Source organism: Peromyscus leucopus, chromosome 15 (genome assembly GCF_004664715.2).
Source record: "Peromyscus leucopus breed LL Stock chromosome 15, UCI_PerLeu_2.1, whole genome shotgun sequence".
Taxonomy (NCBI): domain Eukaryota; kingdom Metazoa; phylum Chordata; class Mammalia; order Rodentia; family Cricetidae; genus Peromyscus; species Peromyscus leucopus.
In genome coordinates, this window is record NC_051076.1 from 17134531 (window position 1) to 17160639 (window position 26109).

Sequence of the window (26109 nt, forward strand, 5' to 3'; positions counted from 1 at the left end):
AGGCCCGAGAAGGAGGAGCGCTGCTTCCCAGGAGGGCAATGCCAGAGGGGTCCCCCGGACAGGGCTGGCCAGCTTGGAGCCAGGAGCTCTGGTCTCCAAGGGAACCCCCAGAGATCAAGGCCAGCCCTGGACAGCCTCTGACGCTGCTCTGAGTGAGCCCTGCGACTTCTCGGCAGGCTGGGCGTAGCCTAGTCGCCTTGACCACCAGAGGGAGAAACCTTGGGAACGTTTGTTCAGGACGCTGTGCCTTGGAGTGACACCCACCACCTGGGCTTGCTCCTTTGCAGTTACTCTCCCTGACCTGGGGATTCCTGGAGCATGCTTGCCCAGAGCTCTAAAAGTACCCCTCCGCCCACACCACTCCTTACTATTTTAAATGCGTGTCTCAAGCCAAAGCTGCTAACGAGGTTGGAGAAACAGGTGAACAGGAAGGCAGTGGTGGCGCTGAAGGAGCTGAGCCAGCAAATCCAAGAAACTAAATGCCGGCGGGAAAGGCTGCTGAAGGACACCAGGCAGCTGCTGGAGGAAAAACACCGTGTGCAGGCGAAAACCAGTTTTTCATGGACTACCTGCATCAAAACAGCGAGCGGTGTGAAAAGAAACGGAAGGCGCTGTGGAAGCAATATGCCCAGGAGTGTGGCGAGATAGAGCAAAGGCGACAAGAACTGGCGTCCAGATACACCCAGAGAAATGCAGCCCTTCGAACACAGCTCCTGCAGGGCAGAAAGACCCAGGAGGACTTAAGGCAGCAGCTGCAGGCACTGAAGACCGTTTACATGGTAAAGGAGAGGCAGGACATGACAATACAGACCTTGGAGAAGGAGAAAGAGAAAATCCGAGGTGAGGCAGCGGCCAAGGACCAGGAGGCACACATCCGGTTCCTTCGGGAAAAGGCCCTGATGGAGAAGGAGCTGCAAGAGTTGGACTTGATGGAGCTGGGGCAGATCAGCACTAAGGGCCTTACGAGGAAGTACAGGGCCTTGGCGCAGGCCTGCAAGCAGGCTCATTTTGAGTTCTGTGGCAGTCTCCACAGAGAGAACCAGCAGCTATGGAAGGAGCTCCAGCAACTGAGTCAGGAGTACCGGAGGGTGGAAGCTGTGAGAATCCGGCTGGAGAAGCAGCAGCAGCTGGTGAAGGAGGAGCAGTGGTATCTAGAAGCCTTGACCAGAGGGCGGCGGCGGCTGCAGGCAGAACGTGAGCGCTACCGTGCTCATAATCCATGCCTTAAGGAACAGAGTGCTTCGAAGACCATGCTGAGCACCAAATCAAGAACAAATTCAAAGTAACGGCTACCAGAAAGGATTAAAGAATTTGAGCACTTGAGATAATCTACAATCCAAAAAGTATCCTTCGTGGAGAATGCAAGTGTGTTTTCAGGAAAGGGCAGTTGTGTTATCGGGCTGTGCTCCTAGCCTGGGACCCACATTCTGGCGGGCTGCCTCCCTGGGGCTGTTGCGGATTCCAGAGATTTAGAACATTTGGAAAACTTTTTAAAGAGTTGTGCCACATTTTTATAGCAGCATTTGAAATTCTCAGATTACTTAGGAAGTGTTATTTTAGTTCCGACATACTTATTTTTTTCTTCATGTATACGTTGTAGTCCGCAAAGTGCGGTGTATAATTCGGTGCAGTGTATAATTCATAAGTTCTGTGTTTTTTTGACCATTTGAAACAACTAGGAATCATATTTTCAGCTGTAGGGTTTTGTGGTTGTTGTTTGCTTGCTTGCTGAGGGGTTTGAGTTTATGATGGACTAGTCTGGGAGAATGGCCATGTATTTCAGCAATGCCCCTGCGTGGGCAAATGCAATTGGCTTTATGTTTCTCAGAAATTATCGGTAATGAAAACTTCAAAGTAACTTTCTAGAATTTTCAGCTTTAATTATATGTAAAATGGATTCATTTGAAATAAGATTAAAAGGGGGATTCACTTTTCAAGGTGTCTTATCTAACTTTTAACATAGGTGGTGAAATATGCACTTTGCCATTAAACAGTATTGTTAAAAACAAAACCTACCTGTGATTATTTCTTTTTTTCTGTTTTCTTTCTGGTTTTTCAACACAGGGTTTCTCCATGTAGTTTTGGTGCCTGTCCTGGATCTCACTCTGTAGACCAGGCTGGCCTCAAACTCACAGAGATCCTCCTGGTTCTGCCTCCCAAGTGCTGGGATTAAAGGTGTGTGCCGCCGCTGCCCAGTACCTGTGATTATTTCTTACTCCCCCAGCTTTATAAATGCAGTAGAAACACTACATCTATGTAGTATTTCTATGTAATATTCATTATATGTTTCATTATACTATTATCACCCTTTTGATGAGGGGATAGAACATTTATTGATGAGATGAAATAGGAAAATTATGTAAGCATCGTGATCCAGAGTTAGGCCACTACATCAAGGCTATTTTCATACAAACATTGTAATAGGCAACAGTCCATCTAATAAACTAGACAGCTATTGAGTGGCTAATAGGTGGGTAGTGTATACAACATGGATACACTGGGCAAGGAGCATTTGTGATCTTTATGAGATGCTAGGATGGTACAAGATTTCACTGTCCTTCTCGGACACATAAAATATAACTTGTTTCTTTCCAGAATTTTCCATTTGATTTTGGACTGAAGTTGAACACAGATAACTGAAAAATTAGGAAGAGAAGCCATGGGTAAGAGGAGTTGCCAATCCAGGTCCATCACTCTGCTATACTGTTTATAGAGGAGAAGCGTTCCTATACTTCATTTCTTTTCTCATGGAATAAGTATTACAAGTTCTCCTTGAGTTTAGAGGCTAACTGTAGATCTTTTTTTCCTTTGTGCCTTGAGCCGTTTTTATGTTCTCTAACTAACAGGCAGGGCTGACTTAATGAGCTGCTGACAGGTTGCTTCTGGCCTCCAGAGCTGAGATAGGCAATCTTTTTCCTAACAGCCTGGAAAATACAAATAAAAGGCCTTGTGCTTCCTGTGGATTCCACGTGTAACATTCCACCCCACAGGGTAAAACAGCCGCAGGAAACAAAGGACGGGACCATCATGTTACAGTAAGATTGTATTTACAAGGACAGCTACACTTTGCCAGTCTCTGCTCTAGCAGAATCAAGGTTTTTCCCCAGCTGCTTCCTGCACCGTCAAAACACATATGTGTTGACTGTGAATATGCAGGCATGCAAGCCAGATGTTAGCTGAAGAACTGAGATGAAAGTGAAACCACACTGGAGAGGTGCAGGTGCCTCGTCCACTCCAGGACGTGAAGGATCCTCTTCCTTTGCTTTCTCTCTCCCCTGTCTTCGTTCTACACCAGTCAGAGAGATCCTAACCCCCTTTCCCTAACCGTGAGCTCTCACACAACATACACACAGACCCATGCAAGAAACATGTGAGGCAGACACCCCCCAAGAAAAAAGAATTCCAGACTAACACTGAAACAGTGCAAGCTACTCCATATTAAACACACGCTCTTCATTCTTCGAATCCCTTTGGCTTCTTTCTCTTTAGGTTCTAGTCTCCCACCATGCTGCTTAGCATCCCGCCTTTCACCTCCTTAGGTGAATTTCTATCACCTTGTTAGGCAGAACAATTGAACCAGCATCTCAAAGCACCCCCATGCTTCTCTGCACAGTGGCTGGGGGACCACTGCCTTCTCCTCACTCCCCCCCACCCCTGCGCCCCTGCAGGAGAAAGGGGGCAGCCTTGTTGCCATTCATCTGAAAGCACCCCTCCCTCTCAACCCAAAAGCCATTTTTTGGGTTTACTTTTAAATAACATTTTTTTTTCTCCCATGACAGAATTGAAAATCTTTAAGATTTTGTTTTGTTTTGTAAGCTCTGGTGTAACCAGGAAGAGAGAGTTATAAGGAGCAGTCACTCAGGAAGGCAGAGAGGCTGGCCGGCCGTGACAAGGAGTCAGCGGCAGCTGGGGCACTGTCCGTTGTTTTCCATTGTATGTGGTGCCCGTGGCCTCTCTTCTGGGGTGTGTTTGTGCTGGTCAGATGCTAAAGAATGGAGCCCAGAGTGCTGACAAGAACAGGCCCTGTCAACTGAATACATTTGCTGAGCAATTTCCCTGATGAGAGAATGCTATACCATTCTCAAAACAACACTTAAAAAAAAAAAAAAAAAACCCTCAAAACCAAAAACAGATGCCCACTCTACTGTGTTGTCAAACACTTCGCAGCCGGAAATTACTCTGACAGAGTTACTACCGGAATATTCAAGAGAGAAATAGAAGGAGACGCATATTCTCCTGTTGTGTGGACTCTCTGTTACTGTAACAGATAACTGAGATAATCATCAATTTAGGAAGAGAAAAGGGTTGATCTGGCTCACAGTTTGGGAGCCTTTAATCTGTAACACCTTAGCCCCATTGCTTTTCAGCTTGTGGCAAAGAATTGCATCTGGGAGCCAGCAAGAGGCACAGCAAAGGTACTCTGGAGACTGAGACAGGGTAAGGAAGGGGCTGAGGTTCCTCTGTCCCTTTTAAGCCTTCCCTCCTCCCAGTGAAGAGAAGATCTCTCCAGAAAGTCCCTTGCCTCTCATAGGTCTATGCCTAGAGACCAGGGCTTCAACACATGGCATGAGAGTTATCGTATCACTTGATGCCTGTCACCGTCTCGGCTCCAACTAAGGAAGCCTCACCTGAGGCATGGGTGATGCATGCCTGGCCTCCGCTCACCCCGCTCCCACCCCTAGAAATGTTGCCCTGCGTGGGATTGGAAAGAAGTCTGTCCGAGTTCTCTGCTTCAGCCTCCCGAGGGCAGCTCTAGCGCCCTCTGCCTTTGGTGCCTGGAGGAAGATACTAGAAGCCTTCTTCCCTGCTGAACTGAGGGTCCCCAGCGTGGCAGAGCCAGGGGTAAGGCGGCTCCAGGGAGCAGAGCAGACAGTCCCCCACCACCTGAGGCTGCACTGAGCTTCTTGACTCTAAGGGGATGCTAGGCTCTCCGCCATTGACAAAACCTGTGAGGGACCAGTCCGTCTATTTTCTGGCTCTAACACGCCACAGATTACCTTCCCAGTCAGAGTCCCCATAGAAATTGTCCTGTTGCTTGGTTCTGGTCAGAGCAACCGCCAGGGCTTCCAAGCGCACACTTACTTGGATGTCCGTGAGAATCAAGAGGTTTCAGAAGATAGATTTATAAAAATTTGAACAATCAAATGTCCATCAAGACACCATGGGGTCACTCATGGGTACTCTCATCCTCAGCTCTACCTCTTTCTCGATGTCCTCTTGAGAATAAAAAGGAAATAAATAAAATTAAATTATAATTTGCATACTAAATCATACAATTCAAAACTCAGAGGAAACCCCACACACCAGGGGAGTCCAAGAATGAACCCTAGTGATTTCTAGGAAATCTTAGAAATCTGAAAGTAAGGAAAGGTGAGGTATTAGGGTACAAGGCCAGGAGATGTAGAGTTCAGACTTTCACCATTTAGTTCCTAGAATTTGTAAGAGGAAAAGTTCACATTTAAAGTCAAATAGACTCAGTGTGGTGGTTTGAAAGAAAATAGCCCCAAAAGGGAGTGGCACTACTAGGAAGTGTGACTTTGTTGGAGTAGGTGTGGCCTTGTTGGAGAAAGTGTGTCACCGTGGAGGCAGGATTTGATATCTCATAGATGCTCAAGATACTGCCCAGTGTCTCAGAATACTTCCTATTGTCTAAAAAGATGTAGGACTCTCGGCTCCTTCTCCAGCACCATGTCTGCCTGCACACCACCATGTCCCGCCATGATGATAATGGACTGAACCCTAATTAAGTGTTTTCCTTTGTATGAGTTGCCATGGTCACGGTGTCCCTTCACAGCAGTAGAACAGCGACGAAGACACTCAGGGTACACGGCTTGGTCCTTCCACTCTAGTCTTGTGCAAGTTACTTAGTATTTCCCAGCCTGTATTCTCTTGCTTGCAAAAATAATAAAATTGCTCACAGTTAACTAAGATAATGCATGCAAAGTGGCAGGCAAATTGTTGCTGAATAGATGCTCCCTTCCTTCCTCTTCCCTCTATGGAATTAAGATAAATAAGATTCCTGTTTGTGCAATAAGCTAGCTTGTATGTATTGGTATAATTTTACATATTAACAATTATTTTATGCAAGCCTTATTAATGTTGCTATGAAAAAGCATCTATAGTTACTTTTAATAAGAATCTTAAATGAAATTATTTTGTTACAAAGAGCCTTTGTTTTAAACGGAAAGCATAAAAGCTATCCAAAAGGATTTTATTATGGCTAAGTAACTGATAGTATTTGATTTCTTGAATAGATGGAGGTAAATTGGCTTTCGTAAGGCCATGTGCCGGTCATTAGGTTAAGTGTTTTATGTTAAATTTTTACCATGTCATTTTACCAATATGGAAATAAGAGGCTAAGGGAGATTAAAAGATATCATCTCATAGTAGAAGTCTGCCAAACATGAAACTCACACTCAAGCTACATTCGTAAATTTCCCTTTTGTGCCTGGGTTGTGGATGTCATGCAAACTCACAATGGGTGTGGCCAAGCAGGTGGCCAAGCAGAGACGTGGCAGCCGGTGGCCCGACTGTCCCCATTTCACAGACCTCACTGGTGTGGAGACCGTGAGTCCTGGGGAGGTAGAGGCTGTATTAGCACTGCAGAGAGGATGAGGCTTGTGTGTCATCTGATCCTGTTGTCCTCCAAGGGCCATGGTGGGGAAGAGGAAACGGGTGGAGAACAGGGGTGGACAGCACAGCATGGACGGAACACCTCTGAGGACCACGGAGCTTCAGTAACCCTGTTTGCTGTCACAGCATCCCTGGGAACTTGTCATCCTCCGTCCCAGAGGGCCACTGCCACCATCACTCTGAAATGTAAACAAGTCTTCCTACACAGTGGGAAACCTGTCTTTCTCCTGTCCTGCCTGTCTCGACTCTTGGAAGGTCAATCAACTTAAGTAAACTTGCCATCAAGGCCCATCTGTGAGTAAAAACGGAGAGACCCAGAGACTGTCTTCCATTCCCAAACCATAATGAAATGGTAATACACCAGCCTTGTTTGTTTTCTCTGCCTTCATTAAACACTTATCTCATTTATGTGCTCATTCAAAATTAATTCACTGACTGAAAGTGGAATCATCGGAAGGCTCTGGTCCCCGCTGGAGGAATCTTTCAAGGAAGTAGATGATGCTGTGTGGAGGCAAGGATGTGAGGGTCTAAAGATTTCTCCTTAGGAAATGGATGATCTCAGGCACAAAGCCTCTTCCATTTCCATGATGATTAGGTTTGTTTCTTTACTAAACAATATGGAGTGTTTTGCTATATATTAAAATGATACATATTTACTATAGAATTCTTTGAATTCATGTAAACGTTTTTAAAGGAGTTAATCACTGCTATGGTTTAGATGACTGGCCTTCACAGGTCTTTTTTGTCACCTTCAAAGCACTACTGGGAGGTGATGGAACCTTTACGAGATGGAACCCAGTAGCTAGGTGGCATAAAACATACCTGTAATCCCAGCATTCATGAGTTAGTCCAAGGGCTACACAGCCAAACCCAGTTATGAATATATATATATTCATTATACATACATACATACACACACACACACACACACACACACACACACACACACACGTATATGGAGACCTCAGAGAGGTTTGAATCAGATGTTCCCCATATTTGGGGGCATTTGAATTGAACAGTAAGTGCAACTGTTTGGATAGGCTTAGGAGGTGTGGCTTTGCTAGAAGAAGTACATCGCTGGTGGCCGGGGTGTGGAGAGGTGAGCTTTGAGGTTCTCTGAGGGTTCAAAAGGTATGCACTCCTCCTAGCTCCGCCTCTCTCACTTCCTGCTTGTGGTTTTAAGATATGTGCTCTCCACTTGCTGCTCCAGCACTCATGATGGAGATCATAGCATCTCCATTGTGATGCTGATGGACTCCTAGCCCTCGGGAACCACAAGCCCAAATAAACTCTTCCTTCTATAAGTTGCCTTGGTCATGGTGTTTTTTATCACAGCAACAGAAAAGTAACTAAGACAGACCCACTGGAAAGTCTTCGGGTTATTGGAAGGTGCGTCTCCAAAGGAGGCTGTAAGATCATAGTCCTTTTTGTATTTTCTGTTTCCTGGTAGGGTGTGAGCAGTTAGACCAACCATGTTCTCTTGCTATGTTGTGCTGCCTTGCCATGGCCCCCAAAACAAAGAGACCAACTGATTGTGCCTTGGAATCTCCAAAACTGTGGCCAAAATACCTCTTTCTTTTCAGAGGTTGATCGTCTCAGGTATGTGTCTTGGTAATGCTAGCACAGCTGACCACCATTGTGCCACCCAGACAAAATCACTGCTAACTTTCTGGGGTGTTCTTCTCGGTGAACTTACAGTGATAGCACATCCATGGGAACTTCATGTATCTCTCTTTTACTTATTTGCAGTCCTGCTGTGTATGGGAACTTGATTTACTGATCTTTTGCCACTGAATGTTGTTTATAATAACACAAAAACAATTTGAATCGTCACGCATTCGTTTATCATACACATACATAATAATTTGTTTGGCCAGCCCCTCTTACCCTGTGGTTTCAATTTTCACTCTGATAAGTAGCTTTGTGATCAGCATACATTTCACACTTTTCTCTTCACATCTCTCTGTCCATTTCATTATGATTGACAATAGCAAGATTATTAAATTAGAGGATTTAACTATATTGCCGAGCTGCCCTCTGGACGCACTGTATTATTTTACAATCTCCACCAGGGTCTGGAGAGATAGATGGTAATAGAAGGGAAGGGTGGGGGAAAGGAGGATAAGACAGAAATGTAGTGTAGACAACACACAGCTGAACCACTCGTTATGAACTCCAAACCTTGTTTCTCTTCAAGCACTCGTCTGTGAGTGTGCTACCCGGGCACAGGTGCCCGCTAACCAGTGCTCCCAAGTCGTCCACTGTGGCTGCCTGGGCTTGAGTAAGTGTACCCCGAAGGCCCATGTGCCAAAGGCTTGGTGCCCAGGATAGTGCTACTAGGAGGTGGGGTAGAGGTTTGAAGTAGAAGGGGGAATTAAATGGAGGTTCTTAGGCCAATGTGGTCCTATCCTCAGAGGGGATTGTGGGATTCCAGTCTCCTCTTCTTTTTCTCTTTACTTCCTGGTGGATGAGAACAGTTTTCTTTCAGCATGTGCCCACCCATGATGCATTGCCTCTCTCCAGAGAGCAAACTCTATGATACTGCTCTATCATGAACCTTTAGAACTGTGAGCCAAATAAAACTGTCAAAACTGTCGTTTATCAGTTCATTATCTCAGCCAGCTCAATAGGGATAGAAATCTAATTAGGGGTTGGGGGTGGGGTTCCCATCTGAATTCTCAGAGTCTAATAATATAGAGAGTTATAAGTCAGGCCTTCAGTTTTAGAACCTAAATGATTCCCACCCCACCCCCCTCCTTTGAAAGGGTTTTCAGATGCTGAGAGGTGTCATAACTTCTGAAATATTGGCTAAAAGCAGTCACTAAATAATTTTCAAGTTATAAAAGTCCCAGGCTTTCCTTGGTTTTCCTTCCCTAAATTTATATCCTTTTATTTTAAATCACCCTATACTGCAGCTCTGGAGCTCAGAGCAGATGATGTTACAGATAACAGAGCGGTCTTCACAAACATAGCCACTGGTGATGTTCCTTCCCTAACGGGCTTTTATTCATATATGTGGCATGTTTCCATCTACATAGCTGTAAACATGCTATCATGTGGTAAGCCAAATCTCTGTAGCCTTCCTCTTAGTGGGTCACTGGAAGTCCACCTTATAAGCCAACTATGCTGATACATTTATGAATAAAGCTAATTCCACAGATGCCTTTGAGTTCACCGAGTTTTTAGACGTAAAACAGTAATAACTAATTAAAACTTACCGAATGCTTACTTTTCTCAGTAACTTTACTTGCATTACACAATTTACAACACTTCAAGGCAAATAGTATTCCCATCTTGTAGATGAGGGAACTGAAAGGCAGAGATCCAGTTTAAGATGCAAAATGAACCCAGTGATTAAACCTAAAGCCCCCATGATCCCCCCCCAAAAAAATCCCTATATTTTCTTCAAACAGTACCAGTGTCACACTGAATCAAGAAGAACAAACACCTAAGTGTCTGGACAACAATGTGCCTCATTACTTCTGCCATGCTGCCCTCCATTTGGAAGGTTTTAATGGTGTGGATTTACGTCTATTGGAGTCTTAGCTTCTATTGCCATATGCTAGTCTTTCCCTCGGCTCTAGGCTTTGAAAGTTGGTAAATGTCCTTGACTTTTTCTTTTCTATTTTTTTCTATAATTCGTCTATTAAAAATATATAACTTATTTTATAAAAATATGGTTTAATATGTTGAATTTAATAAGTGTTATGGTAATAACTTTTTCCTCAAATTCCTGATTGAAATTCATTTCTTGAAGCTAGGATGGACAAATATTGGATTTTTACATGTGATTTTAGCATGTTTGTATTAATCCAGCACCCACTGCATACTAGATACTCATCCAAGTGTCTGGATAAAATTATGGAAGCTAATGAGTTTATAAAACAATTAAATCAACATTTTTAAATTATAATATTCTTAACTGCTATGAAGAAAATAGTGTTCCAAAGGTTCATAGGCCAGGTGAAAGGAGAAATGATGTTTATCGCCTTAAGAAAATAACACACCATATTACTCAATTAAATAAAATGATCGAATTACAAAGAATTGATGTCTTTAGCCAAATGTGATGTCTCATACTTACTCTGGCACTGAAGAGGCTGAGATGAGAGGATCGTGAGTTCAAAGCAAGCCTGGGCTAAACAGAGAGATCCTGTCTCAAACTCCACACACACACACACACGGGAAAATCAAAGTCTCTAACATACTCTATAATTCTGAGTCTATACACACACAAACACAGGAAGTAAAAATCAAAGTCTTTAACATATTCTTAACATATTCTATAATTCTGAGTCCACATACACACACACACACACACACACACACACACACACACACACACACACACACACACACACACACACACACGTACGAGAGGGAAACCAACGTCTTTGACATATTCAGTAACTCTGAGTCTTTTTTATAACTAACAATTTTGTAGTTTTCTACAAATACATTGTTCAATTTTCATTGTTAAGGTTATTTGTAGCCATTTCATAACTACTGCTATTGTAATCTGGTCTCAGGTTTTATTATATTTTATAACTTGTTTTTAATGTTATAAAAGCAGTCTATTGATCTTTATGTAAGTACTTAGGTATTCAGCTACTTTATCAAGCTCATTAAGGCTTATATTTTTTTTCTAATGTTACTTCTTAGAGTTTTCAGTAGCTATAATCTCTCATCTGCACAAAAAATAGCTTTCTTCTCTGTAGCTTTATCTTTGCTTCTTTCTATTCTGTTTTTTATCAAGTTGGACAGAATGTCTAGAAAACTAAATGATAATGGCAGTTATGAGCACCTTGACTACACTGGACTTGATGAAAAGGTCTTCATTAGCATCACATTTCATCTGATGCTAGCTCATGCTTAAGTATGATTTTTAATCAGGTTAAGAGTTACCATCTATTCCTAATTTTTAAGGAGCTTTTATTAGGAACAGATGTTAAATTTGGCCATTCCTGCAATCCCTTATGTGTTTTCTTAATGATCGCTCACATAATGAGGTTGTTATTCCTTAAGGCTATTTGCAGATTCTTTCTTTTCAATGCTGCAACATTCCCTGTGCCCTGGTGGCATCCAGCAGCCTTGGAGAGGAGCAGCAGAAGCAGAGTTTCCAACTGCAGTGGTGGGGGCCGAAGAGAGAGCTCAGGAGTTTAGAGCGTTTACTCCACAATCATAAGGAACAGAGTTCAGGTCCCAGCACCATCTAACAAGCCAGGCCTCACTGCCAACGCCTGCAACCCCAATCTGGGTGGCACAGAAGCAAAGGGATCGCCAGGACTTGCTGGCTTCCAGACTCGGCAAGAAGTTGCAAGCCATAGGTGCAGGGAGAGACCCTGCCTCAAAGGAACAGGCAGGGAGTGGCGAGGCAGACACCTGATGCTTCTCTTTGCCTGCTTGCTCTCATTTTTTGCTGACAAGCCCATTCCTTCACGGGTATGAGAGCCTACTTCTTCCGGATTCTGGTGTATACTAGAGGCCAGCTGAGACATCCAGCCTTGATGAACTACTGGATTCTTGGGCCTTCTGTTGGTAGACAGCCATTGTCAGACTAGCTAAATATAACCTGTAAGCCATTCTAATAAATCCCCTTTATATATCCCGATTCACTAATTGTGAGAGGCAATGGATTTGGTGACTCTCTCTATAAAATTTTAATTTGTGGAAAAATAAGGATAATGATGATGCTGGTTGGTTGTTCCTAGCATTGCTAGATAAATTGACAAAGGAAAAGAATGCTCTCCATGATAAAGTTAACAAACTTCTAGCACCTCAGAATATGGTGAAAGACAACATGAACTGGATCCAAATGTGCCTAAACAATCTAAAGATTTCTGAGTGTCTTAGTCAGGGTTACTATTGCTGTGATGAAACACAATGGCCCAGAGCAACTTGAGGAGGAATGGGTTTATTTGGCTCACACTTTCACATTGTAGTCCATAGTCAGGACAGGAACTCAAACAGAGCCAGAACCTGGAGGCAGGAGCTGATGCAGAGGCCATGGAGGGGTGCTACTGACTGCCTTGCTCCTCATGGCTTGCTCAGCCTGCTTTCTTACAGAACCCAGGACCAGCAGACCAGGGATGACACCACTTACAGTGGTCTGGGCCTTCCCCCACCAATCACTAAAAAAAAATGTCCCACAGGCTTGCCTTCAACCTGATCGTATGGGGGCATTTTTAATTCAAGTCCCTTCCTCTCAGATGACTTTAGCTTGTGTCTAGTTGACATAAAACTGTGCAGCACAGCCCTGGAAGAGAATCTTTTCTTCAGCAGCCACAGAGTTCAAGTTGAGGAAAACCAACCTGAAGCCCTCATTACAAGATTGGCTGAATCACAAAGAAAATGCAAGTCCAGGGAGAGTGTTGGTAGTCAAAGGAAGGACATCAATTGGTAAAGAACGGGATCCTGTAACTTGGGATGGAGATGTGTGGGAAGACCCTATTGAGACTGAAAACTTTGAACCCTCAGAATCTCAAGGTTTATCTCACCGGAGGAAGTAGTTTCTCTACCCTCAGCAGAAGATGTATCCCACCCCCATGCCCTAAAATAATTGCCTTTTCTGTTTTTGACTGAGTAAATTAATCCTTGTCTGCTAAACCAGCAGTAACTTTCCATGAAGAAGATGCCAGGCAAGACAATAGTGATGTCCCTCAGGGCCCACCAACGGTTCCCTCTGGACCTATCACCAGACATAAGTCTAAGCAGGTTCTAGAGGGGAGGTAGAAAGTGTAGTCCATGAGGAGGCATACCACATCACTAAAGAGCATAATGAGTCTGCTAATTCATTCGAGCAGAAGTCTGGGGACTGTGTATTGGATTGGGTTTTAAAGGTGTAGAACATAAAACTTGACCAGACTGATTTTATTGCTATCGGCCCACTGAGTGGAGATTCTATGTTTAATATGGAAGCTCACACAGTTAAACAAGGTGTCAGAAGTTTGTTTGAATGGTTGGCTGAAGCATTTGTCAAAAGATGGCCTACTGAGAAGGAGATAAAGATGCCTGATATCCTTTGGCTTAGTTGTTGATGAAGCGGTTTTTAAGGCTCAGGGAAATTACAAATACTGAGGTGGGATGCTGTGTAAAACCTAATCCTCCACAATGGGAAGACCCAGAAGACATGCCCCTCACCAATCTTATCAGACACAAAATGGTGAGGGGGGCACCAGCACATTTGAAGAGCTCTGCTTCACTCTTTCCCTGTGCCAAACTTTAGGATTGGAGACACTGCTGCTCTGTTGGATGAACTAAATGCAACATAAGTAAGCAAGCAGGGGCCGATCGGCAGCACAGAACCACCAAAGGCCAGGTGATTGTAGTTACCATAATGGGCAGCATAGGCAAGGCAGTGTCCATAATGGCCTCGTCCACAATGGGCAAGCACAGGCAAAGTGATTTTTATAGTGGCATGACTCACATGGATCTTTGGTACTGGCTAATCAATGATGGTGTTTCCAGGCATAAAATAAATAAGAGGCCTACTGTATTTTTGTTTGATATGTATAAGCAGAAAAATTCTCAAACAAATGAAAGACTCCACTGGATAGTGGCAAAAGAGAATCTCAGCCCGTGAACCAATTTCCAGATGAGTCAATTTGCAGAGCCAGAGCCCTTGAAGGAAGGGATGGCCAGGTTCCTCTGAGAAAGGACCTTGATAAAACACCTGCAAGTTTTACTGTTAGCCTTTCTCTAGTCTTTCCCCATAGGGATCTATGGCCTTTTACAAGGGTAACTGTACACCAGGAGAAAGAAAACCATCAGAAATTCTGGGGTCTTTCAACTGGTTCTGAATTGACACTGATTGCAGGAGACTCCAAGAAAAATGGTGGTTCTTCAGTTAAAGTAGGGGCTTATGGAGGTCAAGTGATTAGTGGAGTTTTGACTAAAACTCCAACTCACAGTAGATGCAGTGGGCCCCAGAACTCATCCTTTGGCTATTTCCCCAGCCCTAGAATGTATAATTGGGGTAGATATATTAAGAAGTTGGCAGAATTCTTGCATTGATTCCCTGACCTGTGGAGTGAGGGCTATTATGGTTGTTGGAAAGGCTAAATGCAAGCCTTAGAGTTGCCTCTGCCAGGGAAAACAGTGAATCAGAAGCAGTATTGCATCCCAGGAGGAACTGCAGACATAAGTGCCACCATCAAGGACTTCAAAGATGCAGGGATGGTGGTTCCCACCACATCTTCCTTTAACTCTTCTATCTGGCCAGTACAGAAGACAGATGGATCATGGAGAATGACAGTTAACTATCAAAAACTCAATCACACAGGGACTCCAATTGCAGCTGCTGTACCAGATATGGTGTGTTAATCTGCTCAAGTAAGGACATCTCCTGGTACAAGATATACAGCTATTGATCAAGCAAACGTCTTTTTCTCGGTACCTGTCCATGGGATCACCTGAAGAAATTTGCTTTCAGTTGGCAAGGCCAGCAATCTACCTTTACAGTTTTGCCTCAATTTTGAAGATGTGTTAACTCTCCAGCCCCCTGTCATCACTTGGTTTGAAGAGATCTTGATCACCTGTCTGTTCCACAAAACATCGCATTGGTCCACTATATTGATGACATTATGTTGACTGGACCAAGTAAGGAGGAGGCAGCAACCACTTTGGTCGTCTTGGTAATACATGTGTGCATCAGAGGATGGGAAATAAATCCAACCAAACTTCAGGACCCTCCTACCTCAGTGAAATTTTTAGGAGTCCAGTGGTGTGGGACATGCAGGCATATGCCTTCTAAGATGAAGGATAAGTTATTGTACCTGGCACCACCCACACAACATTTAGTGGGCCTATTTGGATTCTGGAGACAGCACATTTCCTCACTTGGGTGTGTTACTCCAGCCCACACACCAAGTGACTCAGAAAGCTGCTAGTTTTGTGTGGGGCCTGGAATAGGAGAAATCTCTTCAATGGGACCAGGCTGCTGTGCAGGCTGCTCTACCACTTGGACCATACGACCCAGTAGACCCGATGGAACTTGAGGTGTCAGCAGTAGATAGGGATGCTGTTTGGAGCCTTTGGCAGGCCCCTACAGATGAATCACAGAAGAGAAAGACCTTTGGGATTTTGGAGCAAGCCTCTACCATCACCTACAGACAACTATTCTCCTTTTCAGAGATAGCTCTTGGCCTGCTATTGGGCCTTAGTAGAAACTGAACATTGGACAATGTACCACCAAGTTACCATGATGCCTGAGCTGCCCAGTATGAGCTGGGTGTTATCTAACCTACTAAGTCATAAAGTAGGGCATATACAGCAGCAATCTATTATCAAATCGAAATGGTATATACATGATCAGGCCAAAATATGTCCTGAAGTCATATATGAGGTACACAAAGATGTTGCCCAAATGCCTATGGTTTCTACTCCCATTACAAAGCCATTGGCTGCCAAGTATGCACCTAGAGCCTCTACGGGTGTGCCCTATGATCAGTTGACTGAGAAAGAGAAGACTAGGACCTGGTTTACTGATGGTTCTGCACGTCATGCAGGTGCCACCCAGAAGTGGACAGTTGCAACATTACAACTTCTTTCTGGGATAACGCTGAAAGACACCAGCGAAGAGAAATCTTCGGGCAGAACTTCGGGCAGAACTTCGGGCAGCACACATGGCCATACATTTTATAGAAAGGAGAAATGGCCGGATGTGCTATTTTTCACTGATTCATGTGCTGTAGCCAATGGATTGGCTGGATGATCAAGGACTTGGAAAGAGCATGCTTGGGAAAGTGGTGATAAAGAACTCTGGGAAGAAGTATATGGATAGACATCTCCTAATGGGCAATACATGTGGAGATGCTTGTGTCCCATGTAAATGCTCATCAAAAGGTGACTATAGCAGAAGGGGACTTCAATAATCAAGTAGCTAGGATGACCTACTCAGAATCAGCCTCTTTCTCCAATCTTCCTGCCATTGTCCAATGGGCCCACGAACAAAGTGACCATGGTGGCAGAGATGGCAGTTATGCATCGGCTTGACAACATGGATGTCACCAAGCCTTGCCTGGATACAGCTGCTGCTGAGTGCCAGATCTGCCAACAGCAGAGACCAACACTGAGCTCCAGATATGACACTGTTCCCCAGGGCGACCAGCTAGTGACCTGGTGGCAGGTTGACTACATTGGACCACTCTCTCCATGGAAAGAACAACACGTTGTCCTTATTGGAGTAGATTCTCATTCTGGTTATGGATTTGCCTTTCCTACATGGAATGCTTCTGTCAAAACTACCATGGGTGGACTTACGGAAGGCCTTCTCCACCATCATAGTATTCCACACAGGATTGCTTCTGACTGAGAAACTCACTTTGCAGCCAGAGGAATGCAACAGCAGCCCCGTGAGCACAGAATCCACTGATCTTACCGTGTTTCCCACAGTTACTGTCCTGAAGAGTCAGCTGGCCTGGTAGAACAACGGAATGGTCTTTTGAAAACACAGTTATAGCACCAATTAGGAAGGCTGAGGCAGGGGTCTCCAGAAGGTGGTAGATCCTTTTGTTTCTCCTTTGACTAGGAGCCACAGGGCCAGGAATCAAGGGATAGAAAAGAGAACAGTTCCACTCATCCCTAGTGACCAACTAAAAGAGTTTTTGCTTCCTGTTCCTGAAACCTTGAGTTGGCTTGCCTAGAAGTTTGGGTTTGGAGCAGGGCAGGAAGGCAGGACAGGGGCTCCTGCCAGAAGCCCCAACAGACATCCTATTGAACTGGAAGCTCAGGCTTCCCCCTGGCCACTTTGGGCTTCTGATGCCCTTAAGTTAACAGGTTAAGAAGGGGTGATTAGGAGGGGTGACTTATCCAGATTATCGAGGGGGAAATTGAACTGCTTCTCTACAGTGGGGGTGAGAAGAGGGTGTCTGGAGTTCAGGATGTCTTAGTGCTACTGTGCCCTGTGATTAAAGTCAATGGGAAACTACACAAGTCTCATCCAGGCAGGATGACAAAGGGAACAGACCCATCAGGAATGAAGGTGTGGGTCATTCCCCCAGGAGCCAAGACCTGATGAGGCACTTGCCAAAATACAGGAAAATACAGAATGGGTCATAGAGGAAGGTAGTTATGATCTTCCTATTAGCCAAGATCATATGACCAGTTACAGAAACAAGGATTATAATTGACGTTAATGTTTCTGTCATATTTTCTTTTTCTTTTTCTCTTTTTCCTTTTGGTTTTTCAATACAGGGTTTCTCTGTGTAGCCTTGACTGTCCTGGAACTCACTCTGTAGACAAGGCTGGCCTCAAACTCACAGAGATCCACCTGCTTCTGCCTTCCAAGTGCTGGGATTAAAGGTGTGTGCCACCACCACCTGGTTGTATTTTCTTTAAAATGTACTTGTACAGATATTTGTGTTTCTTTCTTCAATTTATTTAACATGTGATGTAACATCAATTAAGAAAATATCAGTGATTATCATATTTAAGTTTTGAGGTACCAAAGAACGTCCCTCAAGGGACATTGCCACATATTCTAAATTTTTTAATGTGTTTGCAGTTGTATGAGGGATAGTTATTGCATATTAAACTATGTGTGACTATGACCTGATTGTTTTCATTTGGAAATTAAGCATGACATGGAGACATGATTGTGTGTCAAGTTGACCAAGGGTGGGCTTGTGATGACTATTCTTGATCATCAACTTGCCTACACCTGGAGTTCATGGAAACCCAAGTGTCTGGGTACACTTGTGAGGGTTTCTTTCTTAATTAAGTCATTTGATGTGGGAATATCCACTTATAATCCAGATCTTTTGAGGTGGGATGGTCCACTTTTAATGTGAACCACACCGTCTGCTGGCAGTCTGTAGAAAGAACACGGAGGAAGGAAGTTTTTGCTCTGTGCCTGCTAGCTCTCACTCTCACTAGCAAGTCCATCTTCCATGGTATTAAATCCTACTTCTTCAGGGTTCTAGCATATATGGAGACCAGCTAAGATATCCAGCCTCCTGGACTGAACAACTACAGGATTCTTGGACCTTCTGTTGGTAGATAGTAATTGTTGGACTAGCTAGATCATAGCCTGTAAGCCATTCTAATAATGCCCCACCTCTCTATACAGTCAGACAGACAGACAGACAGATCCATTCTCTAAGTTCTCTTCTTGTAGCAAACCCTGACTACTACAACATCTGACTCTACTTTGTAACCTCTGAGAGAATGACATGTTTGATTCCCATCATTCTGCTCTTTCCTGAAGTGGCTCCAAACGAAAGAGGTTTTAAGAACAGAAAATGGGATTCCCATGCTGGAGGAAGAACAGAGAGAGAGAGACAGAGAGAGAGAGAGAGAGAGAGAGAGAGAGAGAGAGAGAGAGAGAGAATGAATGAATGAGAATGTGACCAGGCCTGCAGGAGACAAGCATGCTCTTTCAGCCAGCTTTGGGGCCCTCCAGCACTTCTCCCCCATGTGACTCAGGGTGAAGAGGGCATGGAGAGCACTCTTGGGATGACTGACTGCTTGCCACTCTTGGGATGACTGATTGCCACTCTTGGGATGACTGACTGCCACTCTTGGGATGACTTCCTTTTCACCTTTCCCAAGAACTAAAGAGCAATCACTTGGGTCCACATGCTTTAGACTTTACAGAAAACTGTTCTTTGTACTAGATCCTTACTTGACCACAGAGACCAGGATCTGCTCCACAGATTGCCTAGGAGGATGGTTCAAATGAAAGCATGGTTTTGTTTGCTTTTAGGAATTTTGTGAAGAAAAAGAAAGCCCAAGACTTTTGTTCAAAATATGCAGTCTAGGACAGGATATGCAGCTTAGTGGTAAAGCATCTGCCTAGCATGTACAAGGCCCTGGTGTATGCAAGGCCCTGGCATGTGCAAGGGCCTGGCGTGTGCAAGGCCTTGGGTTCCATCCTCATGATCAGAGAAAAGAGATCTTCCAAACTCCTACTTTTTATTTATATCTACTCAGCTGGAATAAGGAAGTATAAGATTTTTCTTCTGGCTTAAAAGAAAACACAACCCTGACGTCTTTTAGAAAATAGAGATTAAATTTGACTTTAGTTCATTGCCAGGACAACTAATGATTCAGGAGAAAACCAGTGACAGTCACTGAACTTTTTTCTTACAAGTCTCTCGATTTTGGAGGTCTCATCTAAAACAATCACTTTATAATTCAGAATACCATTGAGAAAGTGGAAGAACTGATTTTTTATCTTGCTGAGATTATTTACACCAGTAATTGACAGGCTGCATCATTTCCCAACTAAGCAATATAATTTCATTTTCAGCATCTAGGGAAACAGACGAGGCTAGAATCTGAAGACTTACATCTGGGAAGGGAAAGAATAGCATACAAGTATTGATTAATGAGTTGTGGGCTGTGAGATGTTTTTCATCTCTGTACTTAAAAGCAGTTCTACTTTTTTACTCATGTTCTCAAAGAATATCACAGAAGATGCAGTTCTAAGCCATAGCAACACATTTAAGCTCCTCCGTCCCTTTGCTATCTTGATTGTGCATCTGGTTGACCAAGCCTGTCTGCCTGTCTTCCAGCTGTAGCCAATTCTCCTCTGATAACTCGTCCTTGTCCTGGAGACACTTCCATCCTCACTCCTGGAAACATTTTCTGTCTTTCTTACTCCGTGTTCATTTTCCTCTCTGATGAAAATGTTCTGGTCTCCTGTTCACTGTCTGGGAAGATCCAGAGGGTATAAAGGGGGAGGCTTTGGGGATTCTCCTTCATGGTCAGAGAATGTGGCAGAGGCTGTAAATCTCAAATTCTAATGTTTTTTTCTTTATGATTTGTCAATATACAATATTTAATCCAGATAAAAATGAACTCCAGAATCCATCTGGCACACTTTTAGTCCAGACCCAGGCTGTAGGGCATGATGTCGGAGGTGCTAGGAAGCAGACCAGCAAAGCTGTCATCCTTCAGGGGGACTTTCCAAGTCCTGTCCACCTCTCCATGGAAACCGAGTCTCTTCAGCCATGATCTCGGTTTACTTGCATATTTTGTTGACTTTGTCTCAGCCACCTCCTGATATTTCCACTGAGACCACTCTAGTCCAAGCCATGACCAGTTCCCACAGACTGTTGCCATGGCAAACCCATAATTTCTTATACACTTCGTAAAAAACAGTCAATATCTAATGGGTTGAAGCAACACTATCATCTTACAGTTCTTCAAGCCTGGATCTCACTGAGCTAAAACCAATGAATTAGCAGGGCTGGTTCCTTTTGAAGTCTCCAAAGAAAAATCCCTTCCTGCCTTCTCCTGTCTCCATGAGCTGCCTTCCCTTCCATCTCAAAGCCCACGGAGGTTGGGAAGGCCATCCCACCTCTGCTTCCCCTTGCCTCCCTCTCTCCCTCTCTTAAAGGATTCCTGTGATGACCTTACTCCCCCTTGGATAACTCAGAATTGTTTCTCCATCTTATGAACACCTGACTAACAATGACAACTCCGTTGTGGTGATATTGTGTCTCCCAATATATTGTACACCCTAATAAACTTATCTGGGGTCAGAGAACAGAACAGCCACTAGATAGACATAGAGGCCAGAAAATGGTGGCACTCACGCCTTTTTGTTGTTGTTGTTGTTTTGTTTTGTTTTTTGTTTTTTGTTTTTTTCGAGACAGGGTTTCTCTGTGTAGCTTTGCGCCTTTCCTGGAACTCACTTGGTAGCCCAGGCTGGCCTCGAACTCACAGAGATCCGCCTGGCTCTGCCTCCCGAGTGCTGGGATTAAAGGCGTGCACCACCACCGCCCGGCTTGCACTCACGCCTTTAATTCTAGACTTCTGGAGGCAGAGATCCACCTGGATCTCTGTGAGTTCAAAGCCACACTGGAAACAACCAGGCATGGTAACATATGCCTTTAATCCCACATTTAGGAGATGGGTCATGCTGGCTATCTTGAGAAAAGGGGACAAGGATAAGGAGTGTGGTTTCTTTCTAGGACTCTGGTTAAACTTGGGCCACATCACCAATCCTCTCTATCCCAGGATTCTCATACTTTACCTAATTTTTAGCTATGGCTGGCCTGGAACTCACTCTATAGATCAGGCTGGCCTTGAACTCAGAGATCTACCTGTCTCTGCCTCCCAAGTGCCAGGATTAATGGTGTGCGCTACATGACCTGGCCTCCTACTTTATCTCTTACTGGGATAGAATGAAAATAAGCAGGAATTAGCCAAAGTCCTCGCTACATACATTAAGTCAATTATTCTTTAGCCAGAAAGAGTCATTTCTGCTTCAGTCTCACAGAAGAATCAAATATTGTCCCTACATACACTCCTCTTTTTGTCCCTACATCTACTCCTTTTTTAGTTTTAATTAAAACTTATTAACTTGCGTTGTGATTTTCTCCTTAAATTTAATAAAATAGTTCTATAAAAAAAACCTTTAGAAACCACTCTCACAGAGACTCTGAACTCATTATAATAGGGAATTGAATGTCAAATATGGAAACACGGTTTTTAAATTAATTTTGTTCACCATCTGCTACCCTCATAGTTGGTGACGAGCCTGGAACCCCTGGCTGCCAAACAACTGAAGAGTCTTTGCTGACCAGCGAATCCACACAGACGCTGCTACTCCTGGACTTCCCTTGTGTTTCAGATGTCCCAAGATCAAGATAGGAAGTCTAAGTGTGACACCAATACCCCATCCCTGCTGAGAGGACAACGTGCCCACTACAGTATCGAGAGAAGTCCCCCCAACCCAACATCACACCATATATCAACCACATGCCAGGACAGAGGGGCAGCGAGATGACTGCCACCATTCACAGGCGTGTTCAGTGTGGTCATCCCCAGCAACGGCAAGTGAGATGGCTGCTCACATTGCAAAGCTTGTGTTCTCAACCTTTGCCCTACCTTCTCAAATCAATCATAAAGGGGTTGCAGCTGAGAAAAGCCACACATGACCACTAGCTCATTAGATTGGCAACCTGTGTAAGGCACGATCCTGGGCCCCCGACGCCTTCCAGCAGAGTTGGACATGCAAGAAAAACACGAGGGATTATTCACACGAGTGTCTCGCAGAGCAGATACCCACCGTGGTATGGATTTGAAGGGCAGCAGTTGACAGTAGTGCACGTGTTATTGTTAGTAAAGGTTGCTGGGAAATACTCCAGCACCCTCACTGTTTACACCGTTTGTCTTCTTGACACTTAGAAGGGCTCACGGTGGGAGGGGGGGTGCCAGAGTGCAGTGTCGGGCAGAGGCTTAGGCTAGGTATCTGTTCCTGCTGTCCGGGAGTATGAAGAGTCAGAAGGACAAGACCATGCCAAGAACTGAGGATGTACCAAGTGTCAGAGCCAGGGGATCCTGGGAGGTAGCTAGGGCCCAAAGCCAGGGACAAATGCCACTGGTGGGTGAGAAAGGAAGTAGTAAGTCAAGAGCCAAGAAGAATCCAGAGCAGAAAAGATGCTAATTTAGAGAAATCAAAGAAGATCCTGGGAAGATGTCTGAAACAATGCCAGCTGGGTATAGCCATGTTGAACCACCAGACAGCTGGAGGGTCAGGGTTTATAAATGATGCTATAGGACAGTGATCCTCAGAGTAGAGTCCTGATGCCCAGCTGGGTGACTCCTGAGACCCCGTTAGAAGTGCCGATGCTTAGACTGTGCCCCCAGATTCCCTGAAAATGGAAGTCCAAGGATGAACCTTGCACCCATAGTAAGGAACTGTAGTCAGGTAAACTATAGATCTGCTCTACTCCCACTGTGTACTAAGAACTGCCCAGGGAAATTAAAAAGCACCCATATCCAGGGCCCGCCCTAGCTCAGTTTGTCAAAATCTTAGAGGAATTGGGTTGTGGCGCATTGACAGTTTTTAAAACTCCCTGGGAGAGTGTAATGGAAAACCACTAGATCTGCAAACCTTCCTAGGGAGAAACTCCTCCTAGATTACAGGTATTAACATGTCACAGTGCCCGTGCTGGAGACCGTGGAGTAGTTTACAACCGTGTGTCGTAGTTTATCAGTCCTAGCCTTCAGGGTCCGTGTAGCCTTAAATGAGAGGTCTTATTGAAAGGACACTTAGCAGCTCCGACTGTAGCCAGCCCCAAACTGCTGAAGACCTTATCTCTCCAGTGTCAACGTGGAAACTGTAATCCTCTAAAATCAGCAGAAGCAAGGTTTTGGGAAGCCTGGGATCAACACAGTGAGGTGGCTTTGTGTCTTCCCAGGTGACCCAGTAAACACCAAGATTGGCCCCTTTAACTGAGGTGAACTCTGAAGTTGGTACCAGTCCGTGGTGATGGAGGCCCTGCTCAAGTCGTCGGGGCTGTGGTCTTACCCTGTCTGTTCAGCCTTGCAAGCTGGCCTGGGATTTTACGTGTCTCTCCTGAATTTCAGCCAGTAGAGGAAAAGGTGATGCCATGCCTGTGCCTTCCTTCCTGGCTTGCAGCCTTTCTGGCCCACCCTGGCCCTCTTCCTTACCCCACCGCGTGATCTGGGAAGTGCTGTGTGTGTTGGGTGCCGACTCCACATCCCGGGGACCGAGGCTCATCTGTGTAAAGCCTACTTGCAGCTCCTGCCAGCCATCACAGGCATTGTAATTAGATGCAATTATTTGCTAAGGGTGCTTATAAATTTATCAGAGAGGTCTGATTAATTCCACTCGTAATACCCTCCATCCTCCCATCATATTAAGGGTCCACTCACTTCCTTCTTCTAGACTAATTAATCTGAAAACAATCCATGCTTAATGGTCTGTCGAGAATTTCTGGGCTGCCCACTCTGCCAAGCTCAGCCCAACAGAGGAGCTCCCCCAGGGTCTCCAAGGCAGCAGAGCTCGCCTACACCTCCCATATACTAAGAAACTGCCTACCTGGCATCCTCCTCAGGCAGCCTCATTGTCCATGGGGCGAACCAAGCCCCCTTTGCTCAGAATAATTTATCTGGAGATGTGTTTCCTCTCTTTTGAATGTGATCAGGTGAGACAGAAACATATAAACAATCCTGCAGAGCCGCCCGTTCTGTGCTCAGGTTTGACGTCTCAGTCAACAGAAGGGATGGGAGCGGGTGGCTGGTGGAGAATGTGTGTTGACTACGCAAAGTGTGAGGAAGGCGAGCGTCTTTCCTTTCGGTGGTCCTCAACCTGTGGGTCGCGACTTCTTTGGGTTTTGAATGACCTTTTCAGAGGGGTCACCTAAGACAGCTGCACATCTGATATTTACATTATGATTCACAACAGCAGCAAAGCCACAGTTACGAAGATGCAATGAAAATAATTTTACGGTTGGGGGCCACCACAACACGAGGAACTGTGTCCAAGGGCTGTGGCTGTGTAGCTCTCACACCTAGCCACCTCTCTCCGAGGCTCCACCATCAACCTCACTGAGGATTAAAGTTCAGTGAGTTTTGGAGGTGACAGTCAAACCACGCCAACCATCTCAGTCCTGTGTCACAGTGTGGCTCTGAGCCCCTGAGGAACCCGTGTGCTGGAGCCCCACTCTGAGCTTGCTGCCCAGTGTCCTGCAGTGGAATTCCATCTCTCTCCCACACGAAGTGACCATCTCCAGTCTGGAGCTCTTGTCTAGAGCTAGGATGACACTGGCCCACACCTTCCTGGCCCTGCCTTAGCTCTGACTCAGAATACTGACAAGAGACAGGGCACCATTTATTGGAGTGCTTTGAAACCCCAGTGATTGATCTGATCAGGAAATCTAGAGAAGGCACGGGATACATAGAGCACTCTACCATCAAGTAAATTAGCACAGACCCCATCAGGGGGCAAAGTCAGGGGAGCCAGGGCAGGCTCAGCCACTGCCAGGAGAGTCCCAGTTCAGCTCTATCTTTCCTCAGTGGTCTCTCGGGAAGGCACCTCTCAGCTAAGGACAGACCCAGAGTCACTCAATGATAACAAGGAACAGAGTAGTCTTAACACTCACACCTGATGACCTGTTCTTCCTTGGCAGTGAAAACTGGGCCAAAGAACTTGGCCTTTGGGGCAAGAGTGACCAATGTCTGGTTCCCAACTTCCGTACCATACCTGCGTGACCCCGAGAAGCCATTTCACTTTGCTGAGCCTCCTTCCTCATCTGTAAAGTAGAAGAAGCTCCCAGAGCTGGTGGGAGGATTGAGTAAGCTAATGTATGTAAAGCTCCTACCACACAGCCTGGCTCTCAACCACCTGGAGGCATTAGGATCTTCCACATCAAGTGTTCTTAAGCTTCTTGATGTGACGAGTTATGACTGGTCTCCTGTAACTGATTCAGTTGCTTGCCACTGCACCAGTTCTAAATGGAGAGACTGTTTACACTTGAGCAAGACACGAAGTCGGTTTTAGGCAGCTAAACGGGCCAGGGAGCCATCTAAATGAGCGCAGATTACTTTTATCCACTGTCTTTGCATTGGAGATGTTGCTGTTTTGATACAGGTCAGCCCTTCCTGCCTGGCCCCCCCTCACCCACTGTGTGGGAATTAGATAACGTCACTTGACCTCAAAGGGCATGAGGCAACTGACTCCCAGTGAAGGAGGCAGAGCTCTGCGTAAGGCCAGAAGGC

At 45.0% G+C, this 26109-nt stretch overlaps 1 protein-coding gene across 1 annotated transcript; it reads left to right on the forward strand.

Annotated features, from left to right (window-relative positions):
• The first annotated feature begins 288 nt into the window (after positions 1-288).
• Positions 289-1785, forward strand: LOC114690712 (coiled-coil domain-containing protein 121-like). Its single transcript, XM_028865595.2, is given in 2 exon segments — positions 289-541; positions 544-1785. Coding segments are annotated over 2 exon segments (966 nt in total). The 5' UTR covers positions 289-318; the 3' UTR covers positions 1287-1785.
• Positions 1786-26109: the final 24324 nt, after the last annotated feature.